This window comes from Tachysurus vachellii, chromosome 14 (genome assembly GCF_030014155.1).
Source record: "Tachysurus vachellii isolate PV-2020 chromosome 14, HZAU_Pvac_v1, whole genome shotgun sequence".
Taxonomy (NCBI): Eukaryota; Metazoa; Chordata; class Actinopteri; order Siluriformes; family Bagridae; genus Tachysurus; species Tachysurus vachellii.
The window spans coordinates 5,169,766-5,186,766 of record NC_083473.1 but is presented as its reverse complement, the minus strand read 5'-3'; the positions used below and the strand labels follow the sequence as shown (position 1 = coordinate 5,186,766).

Below are 17,001 nucleotides of genomic sequence, written 5' to 3'. Positions count from 1 at the left end.
AAAAAGGTTAAAGCATGCAGCACTTGAAATGCTTGCACTCCAGAATATGACTTGTTTTGTCTCTGAACAGAGTTTAGTCATCATATATATGATGAACATCTCATAGGTGTTTACGTTGTATATCACAGAGACGTTTCAGCAGACTGTTAACGAACGGATGGAATTTCCCTGACATTTAAAGATTTTGAGAATTATGTGGCATTTGGGTGTAGAGATGTAGAGGTATGCATTTGTGAAACTGATGACCCTTTTTCTTTTATGCTACTGTAATTAAGTGATATCTAACGTCTGAGGTGTGAACTCCTCCACATTCAGTACAGAATGACTGAGTTTTCTTTTCCTCGAACTGTAGGCAGGCCACCGTGTCCTTCTCTGAGCACTTTGTGCTTCTTTCTTGGAATACGTTGTTTCCCTTTTGTAGTGCTGCAATTTTAGTCTCTCTGTTCATTGTTAATATGTTGGACCATGTAACAATTTTATCCTGTTTGATTGTGTCTATGTTCAGCATAGAATGTCTTTGTCATGTCCCTCTCTTATTTAGCAGACCCTTATCCAGAACCTTTTACATTTTTAACTCATTTTGAGTAATTAAGGGATAAGGGCCTTGCTTAGGGGTCCAGTAGTAGTAGCTTGGTGGACCTGGGAGTCAAACTCACAACCTTCCAAACGCCTTAACCAATAGGCTACCACATCCCTCTAATATGATGCACATATGAAAGTAAACGCTCAGGGCTTTAAGAATCTGCAGAGTTCCATAAGTACTTCTGTTTTCACTAATCTACTAGGGTTCAGGAACAAACACAAACGCTTAATTTTTCACATAAATGTTTGTATCTTCAAAGTAAATTGTTATATTAAACCCATTTCTGATCACTAAGATGGTCCAAGTGCTTGTTCATAAGCAACTAAAATCTGTGAAACGTTATCCAACTGATGGAAAAACACAAGTCTCACACTGAAAACCAACAGAGTCCTGACTCCTTCTATGTCAGAGCCAGAAAATCATCCAATTTTCATTCCAATAACACCACCGGAGTACCTGTGTACTGGGGAAAATGGTTTAACAGATCACATTTATTCCACTAAACTGTCATTTGACACAGAGGCAACTGAGCATTCTCATCTGCCAAGTACATGTATGGTGTGTACAGAGTGAGAGTCAAATACCAAATACCAAACTGTCTAGACTGTTCTTTGGGATTTCAGGGAGTGAGACTGTTTTTTCCTACAGTACCAAAGCCCTGGACATCATCCTGATATCCCACTTCACTTTCATCCAAAGAAGGAGATCAAGTGCAATCCAAAAGAGTGGAAGAAAAGTGATGATATCATTTTTAATTTTTTTGTTCACCTTCTTTGCATTTGTATGGAATCTCAGGAGAAATTTTTACATTTGTCCTTTTCTTTAGTATATATTTTGGAAATTTAGAAAAATTCCACATACAGGAATATGCTTACTCTTTTGCAGGAATCTCAACACACATTAAAGTTCAACTACTAAATTGAGGGTGGGGAGGACCTACTGATTGGAAGGTTGCAAGTTGAAATCCCAGGTCCACCACTGGGCCCCTGATTTGCTCAGTTGCATCAAATAAGTTCAAATTTAAGACACTCTGAATAAGGGCATCTTCCAAATGACGTAAAAGTAAAAAGAAGATTCCAGACTGTATATTATCAAGCTTATGTCCATTTCACACACTGATACCTGACAACATATCCAATATGTGGGTGTTACCGCTGAGATACAATGAGGATGGCTTTGGACCACAAATGCTATGATAATCTTTGGGCTCAAGTACCTCCACAGCATTGGTCTGGTTCTAGATTCACTTGAATCTGTTGAACCCTGGGGCATTTGCGGTCACGCATCCCCAATACACAGACATAAACATAACCATATCGACTTAGACATAACCATATCGACTCACCATAATATTATTTATTTATTTATTTATTTTGGGTTTTTTTTTAATGCAGTAAGGCATCTCACCTCTTTTGGTACATGGTGCATGTGTATTGTGGAAACATATCATCGGCTAAAACACACATGCAGGTTATTTTACTTCCTGAGCAGGAGCATGTACGAGTTGTGTTCAAGGCCAATTCCAGTGCATCTGAACTCACACAACCCTCTACAGGTAGTCTCAGGTTCTGTACCATGCCGTGCTTCCTGATCCACATCACAGCTTCCAGATTAAACAGCCAGCCCAAAACCCAACACTTACTGTAGTCTAAAGTGATGTAAAGACCAAGTCTGAGTTAGAACAAGAGCAACACAAGATCAAGAACAAGCACAAACAATGTTGGTAGTTACTGAGTCATCTAAACTCCAGTCCAAATCCATGCTTGTTAAAGCCTGTAGTTGTATCATTTTAAAACACTCACCTTACATACGTAAACATGTTTTGCTTATAAACATGTTTTGCATCCTAGTAACAATCACAGACCTCTAATTCATCATCATTCCTCAATCATTCATTGTTTCTCCAGGATCATGGTGCTACATAAATAGACATAGAGCTAAGGAGTCAAAATACGTTGTGCTAGCTACATAAAATGCATTGTGTGTAATCTAATGCAAACAGTGTGAGACAGAAAACAGTACAAACAGACAATACAAAACACTACTGGACAGAAAACACAAAATATAACGCTGACTAGTGTGCATACTGTATATTATACAGTACAAAGAGGGTTCTAGTAAACATATCTACACTTATGGAACAGCGGCAGTTGGATTAGGTATTGAAATATGGTATGCAAAACAGCAATTGAGTGAATTTGCAAAGATTGCCCATATGTAAACAGTTATATATACCATAGGTGGTGATATACTCACTCATTTTCTGCCGCTTATCCGAACTACCTCGGGTCACGGGGAGCCTGTGCCTATCTCAGGCGACATTGGGCATCAAGGCAGGATACACCCTGGACGGAGTGCCAACCCATCGCAGGGCACACACACACTCATTCACTCACGTAATCACACGGTGGTGATACAAATATGTTCAAAAACATGGATTTTTAATGTTGACTCTAAACTAACCCCAGGCATGAACAAGTGAGTGATTGTGTGTCTGAGTTGGCATGTTCACTATTTTTAAAATAGCTGAGACTGGTTTCAAAATAGGATATGATGGGAAAAGCAACTGTGTACGTGCTGGGTTTTGGGGCAACAGATCTTCAGTGTACAGAACAACTTAATTGCAAAATTGAAATATCATCCACGTAAATGTCCACGTATGACTGAGAAAATTTGGGAAAAAATGCCTCTCCTTTTCCAATTCCTTGGACTCCACACAGTCCCTTTTGTGTGGTTTGTTTAGCAGTAGCTGGACTGAAAATTTCCAGGGTTATCCTGGCCATCACATCCAGACTGTCTGCCAGACTTGTCTATTTATCCGTCAACGAAATGAACTATCATGTGTTATCAAACTCATGTGTCATCATGTGTCATCAAACCTAAACACCTAATATTTCTATATTTCCTTTCATTCCCTCTGGGCACATCATTCAAACTACTTATCGTCCAAACACACTGCTACAGTATAACAGTATCTTAGACTTTCTGCAATTCAGCAGAACAGGTGAGTATTAGAAATTCACAGGTGAGTGAATCATCTTTAGGGGATTATAAAGAGTTCTTGATATCTGCTGATAGTTGACCAGTTCTAACAGGTTTCAGAAATTGTTGCTGGTTTTCTGCAGGTGAATGGATTGCATCACCGCAGGAGGTGTGATTCTTACCTACAAATAAGAATAATGAGAAGCTAAAAGATATTTTCTAGGCTTTCAGGTTGAGATCTGAGGGGATCAATGAACCTTGATCAATGAAGGAATCTGCTTCATGATATTTTGAATTGCATTAAAATTTGTTCTGCACATTTGTGAGAAGAAGAAAAAAATGCAGTTTTCGGAATATGTGTAGTTTTATATAGATGGTCAGATCAAACCAGTCCACGGACTCTATTTCCCAGCATGCACTGCGGCCTGCACCCGTGACCACATCGGAATCCGGTTCCCACAGCACACCTTCACTTCCACATTTACAGTTACTGGTCTTCTAATTACATCTCACCTGTTCTCCATTACACACACACAGATACACACACAAACTTTCTAATTGTTTTTGTCATTTAGTAAGTTTTGTTTCTGAATACGTTGGCTTTGCTTTAAAATAGTTTAGGGTGGAAAAGGGAAATTTTTCAAGTAAAGCTGGTCTTTCAGTCTGTTCAGGTCATGCCATTAATTTTTTTACAATTGTCAGAATTAGTTAAACACCAGCAGATTGAATTATAGCATACTTTGCTATCTGTAGGTCTCAGTGGCATTCTACAAACAGGACATTATTTATGTCAGAACAAATCCACCAGTAAAATGTTCAGGCACAATCACTGGAAAAGCAAAATACGTTACAAAATGAGGCATGAAAAAAGTCACATAATCTGTTCCCAAGCTCCTGTGAGTCACTTTGGTGACTATGAAAATAACAGTCAGTGCTGTGTCAATGTGCTGGTCAGAACTGGCTGGAAATTGCACCACATGTTGAAATGCAAAACATCCCAAAACTTCCATTTTAAATGTACATTTTATTTGGAAATGTACACAATCATACACAATACGGCGTAGTGAAATGCTTTTATACGATTGTATATAAAAAAAAATCACAAATCAGTGCATCCCGAATGGACAACCTGATAATATTAGACTATAATTTAATGGATCTTATGGGTAGACATAATGGGTTGGGATTGGATTCATGTCAAGCCTTATTAGGCAGATTTTAGACTGACACGCTTTATTTTTACTATTCCTTTAACTTTAAATCATCTCTGTATACACATACAGTATATCCAGACTCAGGGCAAAAGAGCTGCGTGTGTGTTACTGCACTGATGCTTTCAGAAATGTTAACACTGCATGTCCTTAGGAAGTTGTGAGAGAATGTGCAGTGTAAATAAAAGTAGGTAGATTGTTCTTCTATCACAGAAAGCCAAAAGAGTGGATTAAGTATAAGTAGGACATATTTATGGTAACTACACTTGCTATGTACTCATATAATATCAGGTTTATTTCATCAGGTTCCACAGTTTTGTGAATGTTTACTCAATTCAAGTGTGAACATTTCTCAGAACACAAAAAAAAATGCTTATGCAAACAGCACAGAGCACAAATTCTTTAACTGATAAGCAGTATCATAACCCCACAGTACCTGATACACACTGTGCTGATCACCAGTCTCATCAGTCTCGATTAGAGGAATTATGATTCAGAGTTCCTGGACTAGGTTCAGTTCAATCAGGGATTATAATCAGGCTTATAAGAGCTGTAATCATGATGTAGTGAGTGATTTTATATGTAATGATTCCTCCTGTAGGCCTTGATACCGGAAAAGTCCTGCAATTGCTTATTTGTACTGTATTTGAACCCATAAAGATCTCATCATATATCGTTTCATCTATATTCATCTCATCTCATATCTTTTTATCTCTTCACTTCTCATCTCATATCATCTCTAGTGATTTCATATACTACTACATCTAATAATAATAATAAGAAGAAGAAGATAGGCACAGGCTCCCCGTGACCCGAGGTAGTTCGGATAAGCGGTAGAAAATGAGTGAGTGAGAGAGAAGAAGAAGACGAAGAAAAAGACGAAGAAGAAGAAGAAGAAGAAGAAGAAGAAGAAGAAGAAATGCAGTAAAAGAAGAATAGTAATAGAAACAAAACAATATAACTCTAAATAGATAGCATACAATGGGGGGGGGGGGGGTCGTTACAATAATTCAAATGTAATAAAAACAATATAAAAACAACATAAATTTTAAAAAATGAGTAAAATACCAAAAAGCTAAAGTTAAATGAATTGAATTAAATTGAAATTTATTTTATTTTATTTTCACCTGTACAGAACATCACAGGGTCCAATTACTAAGTTCCAGTCACCACCATGTGGCTTAAACAAGAACTGTTAGAGAACATGGTCTCAGTATCTGGATCCAACAGTCTCTCTGAACAGAACATCCAGTTTAACACACACACACACACACAAACACACACTTACACACACAGACATGCACACACACACACACTAATGCCTATTTTCTTGCTTTGACAAAAACAGACCATTAAATTTATCCTTTTGTCACCTGCCACCTGTTGGAAGGTTTGCTGCATTCCAGCTACAGATGTTGTGATCTGGCTCCACCCTGAACCACGTATGTTTGTTATTGTTGTGGTGGCTGTCCGTGGTGCTGAACTCACACTGACGGCACTGCGCAAATTCACAACATTACATTACAACTTAAAACAATGTTCCGTACGTAATGGGTACGTAATAAATACTGCTGTTTACATTACGCTACAGTGAAACACCAGAGGTGAAAAAAGTGCTGAAAAATAATAAAAAGTGAAAGTATAGCGAATGTGTCACATTGTGAAAATATTACACAATTAAAAGTGGAAGTAGACAGCAAGAAATGGATTCAAGTGAAAGTTATCAGTACTAGAACTGATGCTAGTCAAACCTGAGAAAACATTTTTTACCGTAACTTTAACTTAGTTATATCTTGCAAAGTAATGTTAGAAACATTTGCAGCATTTACCCCAACATGAGTTCATGCCTTCTAGTGAGCCTAAAGGAGAAGTTTAACGTTACAAAATTTCTTTCTGAAGTATGGCCATGGGCGCTTATCCTCAAGATCTACACTGCAGAATGATGGATTATTTATTTTTAAACACATACTACAATCTTGGACAAATGCATTTGTTATTGGCTTTTGGAAATGAGTTACATTTACGGAATTTGGCAGACATATTTATCCAGAGCGACTTACATTTTTAGCTCATTTTTTACAACTGAGCAATTGGGGTTTAAGGGCCTTGCTCAGGGGCCCAGCAGTGGCAGATTGTTTACCAGGGATTAAAAATCACAAACTTCCAGTCAATAAGCCAACACCTTAACACATCCCTGGTTAATTTACCAATGAAGGACCAGCATGGAGAAAAACAGAGAATGTTCCTGCTGCATGAGTAAAACTGATTATCAAAACTAGACTGTGATAAGTGCTGAAAATACTTAAGGCCCGGACACACTAGTCTTTCAGCATGTGAAATTTTTTCAGGGACCGCTAGGAATATGGGCAGCAACCGGAAATGACATCATGCGCACCAAGACGTTTTTTTTGTTTGTTTTTTTACATTCATTTTATCCTTATTCGGAACAAGCTATCCAGCTAACAGAAAACTAAGTAATAATGCATTTATGATATTTGCTTTCACAGTGTTAGCAATTTAACCAAATAGTGTTGATTGATTGAAGTAAACACTATAAGCAAGTACAGCATGCAGGAAATCAGGTGGCTTCTCTTTCGATGCTGATTTTATATTATTTTGAAGCTACTTTGTAGAAAACACAATGGTGAGACATATCAGAGATATATATGGGAAATATATCATCCATCTCTGTTTATGTGAAGATGTCATGGCGTGACGTGTCAACCTATCCGTCACACGTCTTCAATGCAGTTACCTCAATGAGCAAGTTTGAGGCAATAGTGTTTTGGCATACAAAAACTCCCTGAGACGATATGAGCGAGAAAACTACAGAAGAACCAGGCTCAAAAGAGAACCTCATCCTCATCTTTGTGACAGGATCATCACATGATACGAATTCACACGGTTTATCAAACTTGATAAACGAGTGTAGCATCGTCAGGGGAATGTGATAGCGTAGTGGGTACGGTGTTGGACTACTGATCCGACTGGTTGGAGTGTGAATCCCATGTCCACCAATCTACCACCTACAGTACACTGGGTCCATGAGCAAGGCCCTTTTGCTCAGTTGTATAACAATGAGATAAAAACATAAGTAGTATGCTGCAAATGTGTGATCGCACTAAAGTTTCAGTAGAACAACATTAACATTTTACTAAGCCAGTAAAGTTAAACATATATTTATAAGATGTACATATGAAAAAACATTTAGAATTTATTTGGTTCATTGGGTTTATTAGCCAGTTACAGGAAGTGTTTAATACTATAATAACGTCACACCAATAGAGTTAGGTGTTAAATTATACACTGTATACATAAACAGACTGTACTACATAGTGTAGGAGCATATATTACATGACCAAATATTTCATTCAACATCCTACACCTTCATAAGACACAGTACAGCAGTTATTTTCTTTATTTTGTTGCATTTTATCTAAGTGAGTCGGCATTAGTTAGTGACGTGTAAGGAAGTCGAAATTACGACATCGGGTGCTTTGGTGTGAGATGGATGTGTGAGATGGAGGTGCAGCTTTTCTTAATTAACTACAAAAAAAATACAGCCAGATTTCATAACTCTACTTCTAGAAAATAAAAAATAAAGAATTTAAACACATCGGGTGTGTTTTACTTTCGTTTTTTTTTTGTGTTTTATAAAATCATCAAGCTGCTGTTAACTTTATCGCTCCATATTAAACCATTTCTCATGGGAATCAATTTGCTTGTGATTCAATAACTTCAGCTTCTGAGACGAGTAAACGTTCATTTTCAACAGATTTACCCTCAGTTACAGTACAAACACTGCATCTGTTGTTTCTGTTATGTTATCTGAAAACTCAGAAAACTCTGAGTTTTCCAACTAAGAAAATCCCATTTCTCTGCCTGGAATTACGACTTTGAAGTGGGTTTAACTTGTGAATACAATCTTTCCCAATGACCTGCACCCATACTCCCAAGCTTTATGTTTGTTTCTGACTTTCTGGTTTGACCAAGCTTCTGTATCTTGTTTCCCAACTTCTGGCCTTTGAGTTGTTTATCACATTGCTGATCACATGACCTGTGTGTCATTGTCCCTTATTTTAAATTGTTTCCTATCTCTTTCATTAAATCTTAACATACTATACTATCCAGAGCATATGTGTCATTTCATACTATATTGATGTCTCATTTCATTCCAAAGAAAGAATAAACATATAGAAAAATGTATGTATGTCCATATATGTATATGTAAAGTGCTGCATTATAGACGTGTGTATGAGATTTACTATAGGAATTAAAGATTGTTGGAGAAATATCAAGCACATGCTCTGGAAAATCACTAGGATTGGTTGACGGAAGATAACAGACACGCGGTTTCCGTAGAGTTTCGATCTACTGGTTTTATAAAGAGCCCATTATAGTCTTCAACCAAGGAAGGAAGCGAGACACCTTCTGAAAGACGTAACCGTTGTTACAGTCCATCCCTTGAGACTGGCTCACTATGCCGGTGAGAAAGAAGACGTCTCGGTACAAGGTGAGGACGGGACTGCCGGAGCCAAAGACGCAATCTGCTTTGGGACGTGGCAGGGTGCAGGCCATCTTGTTGGTAATCTTGAAGCCAATATGAAATGGAAGTCCAATTTTAGGAAATTCATTCATGATATTTAGTAAATTGTTGCAACAAGAAAAAAATTTCCTTACCTGCCCCGAGTGACGCTCCATGCAAGTTGGCAGTTTGCTGTAAGACAGGTGGTTTAGCCTGAGGTTTCCTTGAAACTCGGACGCGTCTTTCCAACCAGTGACCACGGCCAAGTTCTCCTCCGACATCAAAACACTATCTGCAAAATCTCTCTCGGGCAAACAGGCCGGCAACATCGTCTTCCTAAAGATAATCTTGTCTTTCAGCTCGATGACCGCCAGGTCGTTTTCTGCTTTTCCCTCCATATAAAGTGGATGAACGTGCACCTTCTTTACATACAGGGTCTGTTCACCAGGCTCATAGGAAGGTACCTTCTTACCTGGATACAAAAACATGTGTTACTGCTGTTTCATCAGAAATCATCTGAAACGTACAGTATAAGCTGAGGTGAAGTAAAAATATAGAGAAACAATTACTTTTTTAATCTAATTAATCATCAGTTATTTTTTTCTTCTACTCTGTGACTATTCATTGACCTTTTTTTGCCGAAAATGTGTGTGTGGTGCCTCATGAAATAGTTCAATCAAAAATGAAACGTCGATTGAACGTCGGTGTGGGGAATTTGCGTCTTTAGCGAGTGGTTTTCCACTGTGCAACATGCTTCAGCAAATCATCACATACTCAGCACACGAAAGACCATTTTAAGCTCAGAATCAGTTACTTACAGTTTTATACACCTTAGTAAACACCGTATGTTAAAAATACCACAGTATTAGGACTTACGAGCGCTTCCATACTTGAGAATGTCTGGATTTTTTTTCTTAAAGAAAATGCACTTAATAGTAAGTTCACCTCTTTCACATGTGCACACGATATTTATTTATTTTCATTATTTTTTAGGACATGGTGTAACATATTTCAGTTTTCCTTTTTTTTTGACCCCAAGGTCCATTTAGAGGCTCCGTACGTTCCCTTTAACATCATTACATTTTTGTGAATGTTTCCTTTTTACAGATCGTTATCACTCACCCAAAGCCACCTGGAAGTCAGTATGTTTCTGTGCACACTGTGCAGTGGTCAGTACAAAGTTCTCTTTGACGATAACGCCACTGCAAAACCCACTCGACCCACTGTTTCGCAGCAGGGCCTTAAAATAAAACAATAGCACAATTAAAACTACAAACAAATACAGAGGTTATTAATGTCAACATGCGTGATTGTTCTAAGGTTCCGTACCTGCCACGGACATTCTTCGGCATTGCAATCCAGACCTTCATAGTTTGAGCGGACGTTGCTGGACTGCCGGCTGTCCCACTGGCGCAAACTGCTCACCTTCCCACATGGGTATTGCACTGAGGAACAACACAACAGTGTGTTAACATACAGTATGAGCTTCACAAAGCAGCCTACATGACAATAAACTGGAAGACAAAAGAATATACTGAATATAATATTTATTATTATTAAATATTAAGAATAAATATACTTCCTATCAGATTTTATATACATGCTATTTACAGTAAAAAAAAATATGTTTCCTGTAAATAGCATGTAGTAGAATAGTAATAACCTAATAGCTATTAAATAAAAAAAAAGATAAAGATAAGAATTTCTCTCTCATTTCTTTATATAGGTCAATAATTTGGTCAGTTTTCCAACTTTATTTTACAATTATTATGTTTTTATATGGTCAAAAAAAAAAGATTTGCACACATTATTAATAACAATCTCTCAAATATACAGTATATGCCACATATAACAAATTCTCTAAAGAGTTAAATATATACACTGTTTTTTTTAGAAACATACTAAACCCCACAGTATTTTACAGTACAAGAAAAAATTCCATACGTCTACGACTATCATGGAAAATTCCTGTTTCACAATTATTTACATAACAGCTGTTGCTAGGATTCAGATCAACATAATGATATGTCTAGAATCCCAGGCAACAAGCCAAAGAGAAAGAGGAACCACGTCATGAAAACAAACAGAGGAACCAAAACTCAGCCCTTCCCACTTTAATCAGCGTCACAGAGAGGAATCCCTTTACATCATCATAGCACAATGATGCAGCTACTGTAACTCCTGCGTAGGTTTCCCCACATGGGGAAGCCTTTGGTGAAGCAGATATTTAATGACGAACAGAAATTCACAATTGAGTTGGATGGGATGAAACCTGAACTAGTCACCAAGCGGTTACTATAGCGACAGTCAACAGTGTTCCTAAGCAATCATAATTATGCTATTAGTGTAACATCTAGAAGGTGAAACTCACACACACACACACGTTTGTCTCTTACATACTTACAGACTTGCTGAAAAGACAAAGCGTAATTGTTTTTTCCTCCTAAATGTAAAACGGTTTGAAAATCTCGCCCTTTCCGTAAAATTCAACCATTTATTTCAACGGTAAAAAATCTGAATTGAAAATGATTAACTCGAATTTTTCTGAAAAAATTAAGCTTTCTCACCAGCAGGCACACATTTCTCTTTCTGCTGCAGCTTCCATCCGTAAGCGCAGGAACACTCATACGACTGGTAGCCAGGTTTACAGAACTGACTACATCCTTTGTTTTTATCAATGATGCACACCGTCTGATCTGTGAGAGAAATAAACAAGCATAAAGAATTAAAGATAAAAAAAAAAGTAATCACGCTTTAAGAAGAGTAAACAGAAAAGATCGAGCATTTTCGTCTACAGCTGTACAAAGGTCATCTAGTGTGTACAAAACTATCTGGCTCTTAGATTATTGTATCTCTGTATCTGGCTCTTAGATTATTTTTTACCTGTTTCACAGTGAACTCCTGAAAATCCTGATTTGCAGATGCAGTCATAACCACCGACGCTGTCTGAGCACATAGCACCGTTTTTGCACGGCTGGTTTATACACTGATCTCCGTCTGTGAAATAGAGTTGTTCATGAAAATAATCGTAAAACTTTACACGTAACGGTAGAGATCATAACTATATAACTATTTATATATAAGGTACAGCCCACAGTGTGAAACAATATTGGACCTTGTTCATGTTTTGGCTGAGTGTTCATTTTATTTTTTTATGATATATATATATATATATATATATATATATATATATATATATATATATATATATATAACAGGCAATAAAAGTCCATCTCATCCTAAATAAAAGTGCACTGGCTTCAGATAACTATAAGCTACGAAGCATATTCATATTCATATGTCAGGAATCTACACAATGTAGAAACACATAGTAGTAAAATGTAGAGATGATGAAAATGAGCACAGTTTGTAGAATAATTCACAAATAAAAGCATAAAAGCTATTAAAAACCCTAAATCAGTGCAAACGAATGCAACTTTGAAGTCACATAATGAGCGAAACGGAGTTAAAGCTCGATATAAGAAAGCCTGAAACATGCAAGCTGATGAACTCCAGAGTGTGTTAGAGAACATCTACAAAGAAAAAAAAACAGCATTGTGAAGACCAAACAAGTCCAGCACTGGCAAGGTCTGTAACAAAAATATCAAAACTTTGATGTCACACAGCATCTAAAATGAATAAAAAAAACAACACAATAGCTCACAGAGTAATTGAGTAAATAGAGGATTAAAGAGAAAAGCAACCAAGATGACAAGAAATCTGAAGGTTCTGAAGAGATCAACACGAAACCCCCAGCAACTGAAGGATACAGATTCATGTTTGGAGCTTTCATGTGGAATTATAAAATCTTCTGAGGCTCGTGCCAAATATTTTGTGTTCATTTAGTTCATTTTCCGTGCATGACTAATATGGTGTTCGGGTCTGTGGAACTCATATTCATAAACATCAATAGTTTTGAAAAACTTTGCTTCCTTGTAAATTTGTTGATTTTTTCCCACTCATAACTTGATTAAATTTTTTACATTTTTTTTTATTACATTTTTGTTAAAAAACAACAAAAATCGAGTAGCACTTTAATTAAAAAATGTGATGTAATAAAGGTAAAGAGCAAATATTAACCATATATGATGTTTATATTGCTTGTAATTGGGATGAAGTAAACATCTGTACTTTAACATCAAATTTTTGATTGTGTTGAATTAAAAACCCAAAAATGCAGTGGGTCCAGCAGACCCACCAACACTGTCTGAGTAACAAAAATACAAACAACATACAATGGTTAAACATGTAAATATCTTAGGTCTTGGTTAACAACCTATCTTGAGGTATAGTATAGTCCAAGCAGCACTACTTACCTATGTACACTGACCAGAAGATATCCTGTAATAAAAGAAAAGCAAAGACTTTATTCACAATAAAGCCCTGGAGGTCAGTGTATCCAGAGCAATACTGAATTATTAATTTCCTGTTTACTTCCTAGTTAAGAGCTATAAAAGCACATGGTTTCCTTTAATGGTTAGAACATCTGGTCGTCTTGAATCGGACTATTTTTCGAACATTTAGTTTATTTCTGTTTAAAATATATAAATCTATAACAATGATATATGCTTTATTTAGATATTTAGATACTATGCATTAGCTACATGAAGATGTTCATAAGGTCAGAGACTCACAGTGCGATAAGTGTCCTGAAACACCTCCCTGGCTTCTTCATAGTTGCACACTTCCTCCAGACACTCTCGCTCGAGGTTGTGAGGGAGCCTGCTCTCCTCATCTCCTGCATTCTCTCTCTTCTGACGGCTTATGACTTCACTGGCCTCCTTCCTGTCCAGGAAAACTGGGGCTGAGAGGATGGGATGTGTTTTATAGTTCTGCCATCTCGACTGATGCATTAAAATCCGATGTTTCTGTATATCGCGTTCTGTTATACAGGTCAAAAGCTGCGTAATGGATCATCTAACTACGTTTAAAGCAAGATCAACATTTATTAGACTAACACACTTCATAATACATGGTAAGATGTTTATTATTGGAATCATGTAGGATTTTTTTTTTTGACAATGGACATTACGATCACAGAACACATTAATTACACACAACTAGATAGATAGATAGATAGACAGATAGACAGAGAGACAGACAGACAGACAGACAGACATATAGATAGATAGACAGATAGATAGATAGATAGATAGATAGATAGATAGATAGATAGATAGATAGATAGATAGATAGATAGATAGATGCTAAATTAATATCCTGATGGATCAGATACCGGGAAATATTCATTTTTGAGAAAATCTCCGTATCGTAGTCCACAAGATCTCACAAGATTTAGTTTACAGTAACGTAAATAATCAGATTAATTGATTAGATTTAAAAGTCATACCTCCATTTTTGGGCTGTCCAGCCGTCACAAAGCCTAAGAGAAGGGTTAAGGAAACCGTTGTGTACAGCCACACCATGGTAACGTCCGAATCTGGGTCTGGGTCGTCCTGTAACGTTTAAAGTTCACCTCAAACAGCTGTTTACTTTACTGAGTAGACTTTCATCATCCCATTATTGATCTTTACAGGGTTTCACTACAGGTCATACAGAAACAGAGTCTTTTAACATGGTAGCTTTCTTAATTTGCTAAAGTTAGACAAATTAGATGTCTTTAGTTTGTAGAGCAGTCGTTTACTAAATAAATAAATAAATAAATAAATAAATAAATAAATAAATAGGTTTTTGCTTTCAAAGCTCAAGTTCAGGAAATGCACAAATGCTAATCTTTAATTACATAATTATGTTCTAACAAATTTACACAAGTCAAAAATAGTTCTGAGTCTCAGTACGAGTACATAATGTATATAGAGTTGTTATTACCACATTATCTACTCTACATAGAGCCTTTTTTAACACATTATCTACCGAAAATAGTCTTTATTACCACATCTGTAAGCATTCCATAACTGTTTATTGTAGGTAAATTTCAGAGTGGTGAAATTTATTTCAGAAGTGATTCAAAATGTTTTGTGTGTGTATAAGCAAATGTAGCATTGAAGAGGATTTGATTTCATGTGAAAGGCAGAGATTTCATGGACGATTCCTCATTTTATCAAGGTGTGGTTAGTGTAGAGAAAATAATAATACAAAATTTAGACAAAACAAACACACTTCAAGTAATGTTTTGCTTTAAATTTGTCTGTGAGTCTGAGTAAGAAATTCACCTCAAATGTAAATAAATGTCATTTACCTCAGATGTTTTTAGCGTATTTAAATCAATTAATCAATTAATCAAATGAGACGAACAACTGAACAAAGACGAGGCTCAGGGTTTCAAAGCCATGTGGAACTGATGAACTGGATGCGAATAATCACTTACAAATGATTTCCCTTTGTTCATTTATAATTCTTTTCAAGTAGATTTTGTTATAAACATGAAGGTAGGTCCTGTTTAGGTCTTATCTTTCTACAGATCTGCGATAATAATGTCCATGTTTGGCTGTAAACAGACTTAAAACATAAACTAGTACTAGTACTTTTCTCAAAACTCTGATTGAGATTCAAGCAAATGGTGGAAAATGTAGAACATGTGACAATGTGAAGTGATTTCCCAGATTGCCCTAGATACAGTTTAACAATGAGTGCATAAAGTGCTGAATCATTTGGTGCCATGGTTGGATGGTGAGTGATGGATGTTGGAGACAACAGGAACAACGCCTTTGTTTTACCTACACTGCCCCCATGTGGAAGACTGCATGCTTTTCCTCTTGAGATAAACAAAGATCAGGCCTGAATTAATGGAGACCCTGAATCATACTGGGAGTACACGATACTGAATGCATAAAATCATGCTTTAATCAACACGCTAGATTTATATATATATATATATATATATATATATATATATATATATATATATATATATATATATATATATATTTATGTGTGTGTGTGTGTGTGTGTATTGTACATAAACCAGAAATGTATCCTTGTATAATCCAGAGTAATCCAGAGAGATTATTGTTTAATACAAATAATATATAATATATAACCTGTTATATGCTAGAAATTGAACCCCAAACACTGATATTATCTTCAGTGCCTCCTATAAGGAAACAATATACACTGTTTACATGCATCATAATTGCATGTTAAAGCATATATTTATGCACAATACGTTTTAGCTTCTAATCTAATATATGATTATTGATGTAGAAACTAAGACCCTGACACAGTCACAATCGCATGACATCACAGCTCAATAATTTGGTTTATTAGATATTTTGTCAGTCTCTTACCTTTACACAGCACAAATAATCCGGTTTATTATGAGTCCTAAAAACAATTCCCAATTCATCCGTTCAATTTATGCAGGTTGTTCTTCAGATTAACCGACACACCGAATGAATCGCTTATACAACACCGTCTTGTTTATCAGCCTCGGGATTTAATCCTCATTTCAGTCCAACGTAAGGCGTGTTTTATGCTCCAGATCACTGTAGTATCTCTTTATGAACACTAGAGGGAGCCTTCAAACTGCGCAACCACCATCTCAGAAGATTCGTAGAAAAGAAATTACAAAAAAAATAATTTATTATTTTGAAATCTATTTAAATTACTTAAATCTGTCGTGTCATACGAATTTAGCCATTTCTTATTAAAATATTTAAAGTAAATAGATTTTTTTAGTAACAATATTAACCTTATTATAAACGGTTATATTAATTATATTATATTATATTATATATTAA

The 17,001-nt window shown here is 36.2% G+C and overlaps 1 protein-coding gene across 1 annotated transcript; it reads right to left on the bottom strand.

Moving 5' to 3' along the window:
* Nucleotides 1-7,988: 7,988 nt before the first annotated feature.
* Nucleotides 7,989-16,709, bottom strand: proza (protein Z, vitamin K-dependent plasma glycoprotein a). The gene is made up of 10 exons (XM_060887154.1): nt 16,549-16,709; nt 14,652-14,757; nt 13,936-14,105; nt 13,618-13,642; nt 12,185-12,298; nt 11,869-11,997; nt 10,631-10,746; nt 10,424-10,541; nt 9,457-9,773; nt 7,989-9,366 (listed from the first exon to the last, which is right to left on the bottom strand). Exons 2-10 carry the CDS (start codon nt 14,725-14,727, stop codon nt 9,157-9,159), a joined length of 1,275 nt encoding a protein of 424 aa, XP_060743137.1. The 5' UTR covers nt 14,728-14,757; nt 16,549-16,709; the 3' UTR covers nt 7,989-9,156.
* Between the last annotated feature and the right edge of the window lie 292 nt (nt 16,710-17,001).